Raw genomic sequence first — 10414 nt, 5'->3', positions numbered from 1 at the left:
TTACAGACCTAAAAGTGGCAATTCCTCAACAAAAAAACTTCAAAAACACACTCCAGTGAGAGACTGCTGAATTGGAATTAATTTGCAAACTGGATACAATTAACTTAAGCTTGAATAAAGACTGGGAGTGGATGTGTCATTACACAAAGTAAAACTATTTCCCCATGTCTATTCCCCCCCCCCCCCCCCCGGTTCCTCACACGTTCTTGTCAACTGCTGGAAATGGCCCACCTTGATTATCACTACAAAAGGTCCCATGTCCCGTCCCCCCCCGCTCTCCTGCTGGTAACAGCTCACCTTAAGTGACCACCCTGGTTACAGTGTGTATGGTAACACCCATTGTTTCATGTTCTCTGTGTATATAAATCTCCCCACTGTATTGCCCACTGAATGCATCCGATGAAGTGAACTGTAGCTCACGCGCAGATAAGTTTGTTAGTCTCTAAGGTGCCACAAGTCCTCCTGGTCTTTCCACTGGGGCGCAGTGGTGTTCCGAATGACATCACCGTGCTGCACGGGCAGTGCCCAAGGCCATGCAGCCTACGTACGGCCACTGCGCACCAGACCCCGAGGCTGGAGGGGCGGGACAGAGCCAGGCCTGCGCGCTGAGGTGGATGCCTGGATGACGTCACGCAGCGCTATCGGCAAGCGCCTCCTGACTGGCCTCCACCCAGCCAAGGGGGCGGGGTGTGCGCACGTACGTACGTGCAGGAGGCGGGGCACGTCGTCCTCGTGGGGTTACGCCTACCGGCAGGTTGCGCCCGCCAGTGACTGAGGTGATCTGCCCGAGTCGCAGTCGCCGCCATGTTGTCCGTGGCCGCCCGCACCGGCCCCTTGGCTCCGTACCTGTCGGCCGCGGCGCACGCCGTGCCGGGTCCGCTGAAGCCGCTGGTCCCGGGGGTGGTGCTGCAGGCCGAGAAGCTGCCGCTGGACCCGAAGCGGCTTGTGCTGTGCCGGGAATCGCTGAGCGGCCGAGCGCCCCGCGGAGGCCTCGTCGCCACCTCCAGCCTCAACGGTGGGGGCAGCCTGGGGTCGGGGCGCTGAGATGGAGCCGCGGGGTCGGGGCGCTGAGATGGAGCCGCGGGGTTGGGAGCGTTACTGGGGCCTGTGGGCTTTGTTCCCCTGGGGAGTAGCGCCCGGGTCGCTGTGGCGCAGGGCGTCGGGGGTGGGAGGGAGCCCGGGAGGAGACTTGCAACCCCAGTGAGACCCCCGCCCCCGTGCGCCTCAGGTCATTGTGTGAGCGGGGACTGACCCAGGCCTGCGGCTCGCCCCTCTGCAGCCAGCCCCTCTGCAGCCGCACTTCAGGGTAGGCCAGGCCTTGGGAGTGACCTTGGGGGCTGGGGCTGCACTTCTCATGCTCGGGTTTCTCCTACAGCTCAGCTGTGAGTTACTGACTCTGAGCTGCACCCCAGGAAGTGTTTGTGTCTATCCCCAGCGGAGGAAGCCTTCTCAGCCCACATAGGGTCTGGTGCAGGGGTGCTGTAAATCTCCCCTGTGTGTGGGACTGAGGGACCCTGGAAAATGTGAACAGTTGGAGTGTTTTCCATACTTGAGGAAGTAATTGACTCTAATCCAGTGCAAACTGCGTGATCACAAGCAGTGATTTTAGACAAGAGTTTGTGCTTGACTCTTTCGTAGGTACTCCGGGCAGGATTTCACTTCACAGCTCCAGAATAGGGAGAGAACAGAAAACACTGCATGTAGCATGTTGATGGTACTTAATTGTTTTAACTACAAGTGAAGAACTACATCAGAGACCAAAAGTGAGGGGCTTCTTTATGGTTACAAAAACAATAGTTTTAATCTTACCAGGAGACTCATGCTATCAGCCTTATTGTTGTCCAGTTCATGCAGTGTTTTGCAATAGTATGTGCAAGGGTACTGACAGAGTAGTTCCTTTCAATAGGATGTTTGTATAGTGGTGGACTTCACAGGACTTAGTTTTCAAACCTAGCAAAGTCGGGTCTCCATGAAAATTTTCCATGCAAAACTTCCGTATAACACTATTCATGTTCCAGTTTTTAAAACTGGAAGTATTTATTCCATTTTCCTATATAAAAAAAGTAATGGGCTTACACGTGTTAGTCCATAAACATGGGCATGCACAAGTATTGATCCACTGACCTGTTAAATGGCACTTGGCCTTGTCTATAGTGACTCACGTCTTGTTTAACATTGGTTTGTGGACATTTCTCAAGATTTCCAAACGTTAACCTAGTTTCTAGGGAAGATAAGGCAATGAGGATATAAGCCTGCACAAAATGGACAGAATAGTTTCCCTCTGTTTCCAGATTGCCTTTGCTTGATTTAGTTAATATTTTTATTGTAAATGGAACAGTTGCATTTAAAGTGGCCATTGAATGTGTGTGTTGGGGGAGGCTCAAGTTCTGAGTGACCAACTTGACACTATTTTGGCTTTATTTTTCAGAGGCGCAGAGCACCTGCACCTCCTCTTGGGTGAAAATCAACCTCAGCCTTGGTTTGAGACCAGAAATTGCACTCAGAATTAGCAGCTGCTTCTGAAAATTTTGGGCTTTAACTGATGTAATTGAGATACAATTGAAATCTACACTACAGTTTTCAGAGTTTAATTCCAGCATAAGAACCCCACTTAAAATCCTTAATTCAAATTGTCCTGTGTGCTGCTATATTGTACAGAAGCCATCAAAATTTCCCAGTTCAGTGGCATGTAGTAATAGCCTTCACCGTGTGGTCTCACAGTTTACACAGATATTGGGAACTACTATACCTTGTGGAAAGATGCTTTTGTAGTGATCACAATTACACAAATATTTGAGGCCGACATTCTGCTGTAAAATTAATAACAGGATATGCATTTGATTAATACTTGCAGTGCAAGTAATAGGAAACAGTTTATACTCAATGCTATATGTGAGGGTTAATGCTAAATTACACTTCTCCATTGAAAAGAGAACACAACATTTTTAAGCTAAAACTGTTGCATCATTACATCCTTACTGGATGTAAACTTTTTTCTGTTTAACCCTTGACCTTAAAGTAAATGAGTAAATTAGAAGTACTTGCTACAACAGAATTTTAAAAATCACTCCTTAATTTCTCTGCAATTAAAGATAGAGAAAATGGCTTCTCTTTGCAAAGTTCGTTGTAAATAGATGCGCTTTCTATCCTCCATTAGTTCCAGCTTGGTGCAATCTCTACATGATGACTTCCTTTGCACATAATGTTTCGTTCTTATAAATCCTTTGAGGGGACACTTCTATTAACCTTTTTATGTTAATGGGAATTTCTAGAAAAACAAAAAATATGCAATATAAGGCTAAATATTTCAGTACATAACAGAATCTTGGCAGGTAGCGTTTTCAGCCTTTAAGTTGATATTTACTTTATTCTTTAACGGAGTATCAGTTTTTGTTAAGACAAATAGCCTTCACTTTTTCTGAAAAAAAACGCCACGTAAGTTTGCATTGGTGCTGACCCAGTGGACCATTTTGGCATAATAATTGTGAAACTGGGAATCCAACCAATAAAGTTTGGCACTGGAGTGTGAATAGAAGACCTGAGGGAAACATCTTAAATTTGTGCAGTAATCCAGCAAACACATGCATGCTTATTTTTACACTCTTGAGTGGTTCCATTGAAGTCAGAGTAAAGTACATGTATAAATAATTGCAGGTTCATGGTCTAAATGCTTTTTTAAATCCATGTTTCTTAATCCCAGTGTTTCCAGGGAACTTTAAAATGAAAAAAAAAATCACTAAGAATTTGTCAGTCTTCCTTCCCTGCTGCCCATGGTATTCTTCAGTGTAAAAAGTTAACATGTATAATAGGCAGCCATTTAACCTACCACTGTCTCTAAAAATCAAAATTCTGTTTGTTTTTTAAAGTTTTAAAATTGTGGTAAGCCATCGCTCATAAGCAGTCTTTCAGTAAGGAAGGGAAGATTTAGCAAGGAAACAGATTTCAAGCTTTTAAGAGGATATAGAATTTTAAAATGTCCTTTACTATTGCTGTATTTTAAGTTGTGCCAGGGCTCTTTAAATCATTACATAGCTCAGTTGTGAATATAATACAATCAGTGTTTTTCTTTTTAGATAGACTTGGCTTATAGTGTCAGATATTGGTGGGTGGTGGCAGTCTCTTGATAGAAACTTGTTAAGTTTCCCAAATTGTCTTAGTTACAACCCTGTTGTGGTAATATTACTTTTTAACAATACGCAGTTATCAGATTTACTGTTTACAGAAAGTCTTATGGACCTCTTTCCAATTTCACCTTGAATTCCTGAAAACAAAACAGCATCATAGTAATATAGTACTAGGTCTTTATTATAAAGATGCTTGCAGTTAATAGTATTTACTTTTTTGTTGCAGCTCCAACTAGTGTTCGTTACATCCACAATGATGTCACAGTACCTGACTTCTCTGACTACCGTCGCTCAGATGTGTTAGATAAAACAAAATCTTCTCAAGATAGCAGCGATGCTAGGAAAGCGTTTTCCTATCTTCTGACCGCAACAACATGTGTAGCCTCTGCATATGCTGCTAAGAATATTGTCACCCAGTTTGTTTCCAGCATGAGTGCTTCTGCTGATGTGTTGGCATTGTCAAAAATTGAGATCAAGTTGTCTGAAATTCCGGAAGGCAAGAATATGGCTTTCAAGTGGAGAGGGAAACCCCTTTTTGTGCGTCACAGAACCCAGAAGGAGATCGATCAGGAAGCTGAAGTACAATTGACTGAACTAAGAGATCCACAGCATGATTTAGACAGAGTAAAAAAACCAGAATGGGTTATACTGGTTGGTGTCTGTACTCATCTTGGTTGTGTACCCATTGCAAATGCTGGAGATTTTGGTGGTTATTATTGCCCTTGCCATGGGTCGCACTATGATGCATCTGGCAGAATTAGAAAAGGTCCTGCTCCAGCCAACCTTGAGGTTCCATATTACGAATTTGCTTCTGATGACTTAGTTGTTGTTGGTTAAATAGCTGGACATTTTGTCTGCTTCATCTTTTGCTGTATGAACATTGTGAAAAAGGGTTAATATTCTGGTGTGGTATAAACCTAAATGATCCTAAAACATGTACCTAATTGTCTAAAATCACTCTTATTAAGAAGTATGCTTTAATGCTTCCCAATAAAGAATCGAACTGAGTGATCTGTCATTTACTTGCTGTTAGTGTCTGATTACTGAAGAAATCTGATGGCATTACCTAATAAAGTTATGGATGCCCTGGTAATAAGTATGGGGTGATGTAGCATTGGAACAGAAAACTTAAGCCAGAATTTTCCATACTTAACCGTAGCCATTTCAGTCCCACTCTCCAGAAAACCCTTGCATACTATGAGAGGAAAATCTGACCTGGGAACAACTCAGTTGTTTTAGGGAACAGATAAAAACTAATCTCTAAGAGGCATACTTCTTAAAAAATCCCTACTCATCATTATAGACATGTTGTTTTAGTGCTTTCTACACCAGTATACATCAGTTTTGACTTTGATGGTAGATGGAGATAAACACTGATTAAACTGTTGATTTAAAAATAAAAACAAGTAATTCAAACATAGTGAGACTCCTGTATGTGGTTGTATGCCAGAAAAATCAAGTTCTGATCTCATTAACTTCTTCAATAGAAGCAGTTAACTAGCAAACAAAATAAAGTTTACTGATAGGAATTCAACTTTCTAAATACCAAAAAAAAAAAAAAAGCAGCATAGGCAAACTCTGACCAGGAAGTGTGATGATATTCATGCTTTAGAACTGCTAATATTTATATTTGTGCTTTTACACAATTTCAGTCCATAAAGTTAGATGAATCATTATAATGTGAGAGACGAAGTCATAATCCTTTCCTTTTTAAAGCATGTGTATTTTGGAAGAGTTAGTCTGTCACTTAAATCTGAAAGTGTCCTCATTTTAACATTACCACAAAAGGAGATGCTGTTTCCAGTGGTGGCTTTTATATAATATGTGCATAACACATAGGAAAATCTATGCTCGTGGCTTTAAGAACAGACTGCCATATCTGAGTACATAATTCTTCCATGTATGACTTATGTAACCTCATAACAGCTGTAAAAGTTCTGCAACTCTTTTCAACCTCTATTTAACACTTTTACACTTTCATATAAAACATTTACTTCAGTTTACAACATTTGTCTGGCATTAAGCTGAATACCTCTAAGTTGGTGTCTTTAAAAACACACAACTGCTTCCTCCACCTATACTGCATGGATCCCATTCTATTACTTTTACATTTTTTAATAAACATTTCTAAAAATTGCATCCAGTCTTTTACCAAGTCACTATATTTCTTGTCAGTCTCTGCTGTACCTCAGCTGGCCTTGGGGGAGAGAAAGCAAGGATAGTTGAGTATTACAGCAATATGGGCTTGTATTAGTAGAATTAAGGGTTTGTAATAATTTCTGTGATAATACCTTGTTTTTAATGGATATTCACAGAATCCACCTAGGTTCATTTGATGCCAGGAACCTGAGTGCCTAATTTACATATACACAAGCATATTTGCTTGGATTTTCCTTGACAGTTGAAAACAAATTACTTGCTTAAGTTCACTAGCAATAACGGGGTGTTATCTTCAACTTACATTTACACTGAGGGAAAAGGAGGAGATAAAGGAAATAACATTACTTTATGAACATTTGCTAATCCATAACTCCCCTGTGATCGAGGTAAATCACCATATTCATAAGAATTGTGATATTCAGAACAGCAGTTGATGCAGTCTAATCTTTCATGTCAGTTACTAGCCATAACCAGATGCTTGAGTCAATGTTGTAAAGATATAAGGCTGGGCAGAGAATGGTAATTCTGTTTTCATGGAGGATTTTGAAACGTATTCTTGAAATTTTGAACAACCAAAATTCTTTGAAACAAATCTAAATATTTAATTTCTATAACTTTAAACTAAATTCTGCCTGGAGGGCTGCTGGGGAAACTTGAACACCTAGCTGAGATGGGAGCCTTGGAACTTGTGCTCTTGGGGCTTCCCTGCTCCTTTGGAGTCTGCAAGTTCATAATTACTCTGCGCCCACGGCATCTTACTCATCCATACGTGAAACCTGAAAGCTTCTACCTATGCATGATAAAGTATCACAATGAGTATTAAAAAAATCTGTTCCAATTTTTCTTAATATATTAATTTTACTGTGTTAAATATGTAGGTCTAAATGAGGGCTGCATCTGCTACTCCTATTTCAGTCAGTGAGATTCTGCTGTTCAGAAGTTCTGTGAACCAGTCTGTTTCTATTTAGGAGCCTAACACTTGAAAATGTTGGCTCTAGTTTTCAAGCGCTGTAGTCTAACATGTTTGAGTCAAGTGTCTATTTAAAAACCCTGAAATAAAGATCTTCAGTGTACACATATGCACTGATTTTCCTCAACATTTGGGAAATGATCTATATAGGGCACCTTGGTAAATTTCATAAGTTCCACATTTGTGTAATCATTTCACTTTGACCTGCTTAGCTTCTGCTACAGCTCTTTAAGCGCTGGTGATGAGCTTCTCTCTATATTCCTATTTTTAGGAAAATGGAAAATTGCATTCTTCAAGAACTTTGGTTTTAAACCTATTTCAGGGGGAAAATAATCTTGCAATTTGTTGTTGGGCACATAACATCAGAAAAGTTAAGACTTTTAGCTCCCCCCCACCCCCGTTTTTAGGAGAGGCTGAGCTCCCAAGCTGAACCTTGCATTTATCTGAACATCTTCTATTGTGTAACAGCAAATAGCTAGCCTATTAAAGAGTAGTTAAAAATCCCCATGGATTCTCTTGTTTTAAACATTCATCACAATTATAACAAGCCATTTGATCCTTCAAAAACACTGACTATTTTAACAAGTTCTGTCATGTCTGTGCATGTATAAAATCCTCGACTATGCTTTGCAAGCATGCAAGTCCTGCCATACAAAAGTAATATATAAACCAGTTTCACCTGCTAGTCCTTTTGAGGGCACTGTCAATTTAAAAATCATACTTCTATGTGATATTAACTACATTTTTTTTTACAAGTGTAGATTAGAATCCTGTAATAAAGATCAAAGAAATATGTCTATTTACAGTTTCTTCACTTTGTGCATTTGACAATTTATATGTAGTATATATTGTTTCTCTGGCATAGTCAATTTCTGTTGTTTAGTGAGTCCTTCATACAAGAATATCAGAGTTGGAAGGGACCTCAGGAGGTCATCTAGTCCAACCCCCTGCTCAAAGCAGGACCAATCCCCGACTAAATCTTCCCAGCCAGGGCTTTGTCAAGCCTGACCTTAAAAACCTCTAAGGAAGGAGATTCCACCACCTTCCTAGGTAACCCATTCGAGTGCTTCACGACCCTCCTAGTGAAAAAGTTTTTCCTAATATCCAACATAAACCTCCCCCACTGCAACTTGAGACCATTACTCCTTGTTCTGTCATCTGCTACCACTGAGAACAGTCTAGAGCCATCCTCTTTGGAACCCCCCTTCAGGTAGTTGAAAGCAGCTATCAAATCCCTCCTCATTCTTCTCTTCTGCAGACTAAATAATCCCAGTTCCCTCAGCCTCTCCTCATAAATCATGTGCTCCAGCCCCCAAATCATTTTTGTTGCCCTCCGCTGGACTCTCCAATTTTTCCACATCAGGGTGGTAACTATTATTTTTTTAACAATATGCAGTTATCAGATTCACTGTTTACAGAAAGTCTTATGGACCTCTTTCCAATTTCACCTTGAATTCCTCAAAACAAAACAAAACAGCATCATAGTCAATATAGTACTAGGTCTTTATTATAAAGATGCTTGCAGTTAATAGTATTTACTTTTTTGTTGCAGCTCCAACTAGTGTTCGTTATGTCCACAATGATGTTACAGTACCTGACTTCTCTGACTACCGTCGCTCAGATGTGTTAGATTAAACAAAATCTTCTCAAGATAGCAGCGATGCTTCTTGTAGTGTGGGGCCCAAAACTGGACACACTACTCCAGATGAACAACCATGCTGAATAGAGGAGAATGATCACGTCCCTCGATCTGCTGGCCATGCTCCTACTTACAAGCCCAAAATGCCGTTCGCCTTCTTGGCAACAAGGGCACACTGTTGACTCACATCCAGCTTGTCCACTGAGGGGCAGAAAAACATTAAAAGGATGCAAATGTAAAACTACAGAAATTTGCAGAGAGACTTAGCTCCTAATGTTTTTAACTCTAGTGTTAGGAATTGACAAGTTTCAAGTTGACAGGGTTCTGTTATAGTTAATCCCTCGTTTCTGTTACTCTTTTACCCCAACGATATTGAATGATTTACTGAATGGAAGGTTTTCATTTCTTTTAATTTTCTGGCCTGGGGTATGCAGGAGGTCAGATTAGATCAGTGTTTTCTCAGCCTTTTTGGGCTTAGGACCCATTTGTAAACCTTGGTGGCCTGTCACAACCCAGCAACATGAGATGCCCCAGACCTGAAGTCCTCCACCCCCCACAGTTGTTCAAGGGTATTGACTCTTAAGAGTGCAGCCTTAGCCAACTTTCACAATGTCTTCAAACATATACGATTAAGTGAAGAAGTTACTCCAAAATTGAGCAGTATAACTGTTAATGACTTTTCCAGAATATTCATTTCATGCATTAATTAATTCTCAAAACACATTTTAATGAAGGATAAACTTTTGCAGTCATCATACACCAGGTCAGTCACTCAACCGGGAACAGAACCCTGACAGTAGGGGTGGGGGGGAATAAACATGGGGAAATAGTTTTACTTTGTGTAATGACGTGTCAAAGTAAAACTATTTCCCCATGTTTATTCCCACCCCCCACTGTTCCTCACACATTCTTGTCAACTGCTGAAAATGGCCCACCTTGATTATCACTACAAAAGGTTGGGGTTTTTTGTCATTCCCCCCCGCCCGGTAATAGCTCACCTTACCTGATCACTCTCGTTACAGCGTGTATGGTACTCCCATTGTTTCATGTTCTCTGTGTATATAAAAATCTCCCCACTGTATTTTCCACTGAATGCTGTAGCTCACGAAAGCCTATGCTCAAATAAATTTGTTAGTCTCTAAGGTGTCACAAGTACTCCTTTTCTTTTTGCAGATACAGACTAACAAGGCGACTACTCTGAAACCTGTCAATTGGATTAAATTCACCTTACAAAATCTTGCCAAAGAAATTAATATAACACATTAACACTCAGATTTTTTTAATGAAGTGCAAGTTTTATTATTGTATGAGTGGAATATTTTCAGTTTTGTTTTAACCTTAAACCCTCCAGAGCGCAGGCTTTTGGAAAATTCAAAATTTGATTTCTTAAAAAAGGAATAGAGAGATAACGGCTCTGGCTTGAAAAATGTTTTCCCATTTTCAGACACAGATCTTCTTTTATGAGAAATGACAAATATTTAAAATGGGGTCAATGTATAACATGCAGTTAAGGCCAGTTGT

At 40.8% G+C, this 10414-nt stretch overlaps 1 protein-coding gene across 1 annotated transcript; it reads left to right on the top strand.

The window, feature by feature from the left end:
* Positions 1-721: 721 nt before the first annotated feature.
* UQCRFS1 (ubiquinol-cytochrome c reductase, Rieske iron-sulfur polypeptide 1) lies at positions 722-5841 on the top strand. Its single transcript, XM_074969150.1, has 2 exons — positions 722-1015; positions 4351-5841. The coding sequence occupies exons 1-2, from the start codon at positions 805-807 to the stop codon at positions 4959-4961; spliced, it is 822 nt and encodes a 273-aa protein (XP_074825251.1). The 5' UTR covers positions 722-804; the 3' UTR covers positions 4962-5841.
* Positions 5842-10414: the final 4573 nt, after the last annotated feature.

Source organism: Natator depressus, chromosome 12 (genome assembly GCF_965152275.1).
Source record: "Natator depressus isolate rNatDep1 chromosome 12, rNatDep2.hap1, whole genome shotgun sequence".
Lineage (NCBI taxonomy): Eukaryota > Metazoa > Chordata > Testudines > Cheloniidae > Natator > Natator depressus.
The sequence above is the reverse complement of the archived record's forward strand: the minus strand, read 5'-3'. Positions and strand labels throughout refer to the sequence as shown.

What these genes read in the sequence shown, in the direction of transcription:
- UQCRFS1 (XM_074969150.1), top strand. Translation starts at nt 805, where the DNA reads ATGTTGTCCGTGGCCGCCCGCACCGGCCCCTTGGCTCCGTACCTGTCG. An exon ending in CGCCACCTCCAGCCTCAACG is followed by an intron (nt 1,016 to 4,350) that starts GTGGGGGCAGCC and finishes TTTTTGTTGCAG; the next exon opens with CTCCAACTAGTGTTCGTTAC.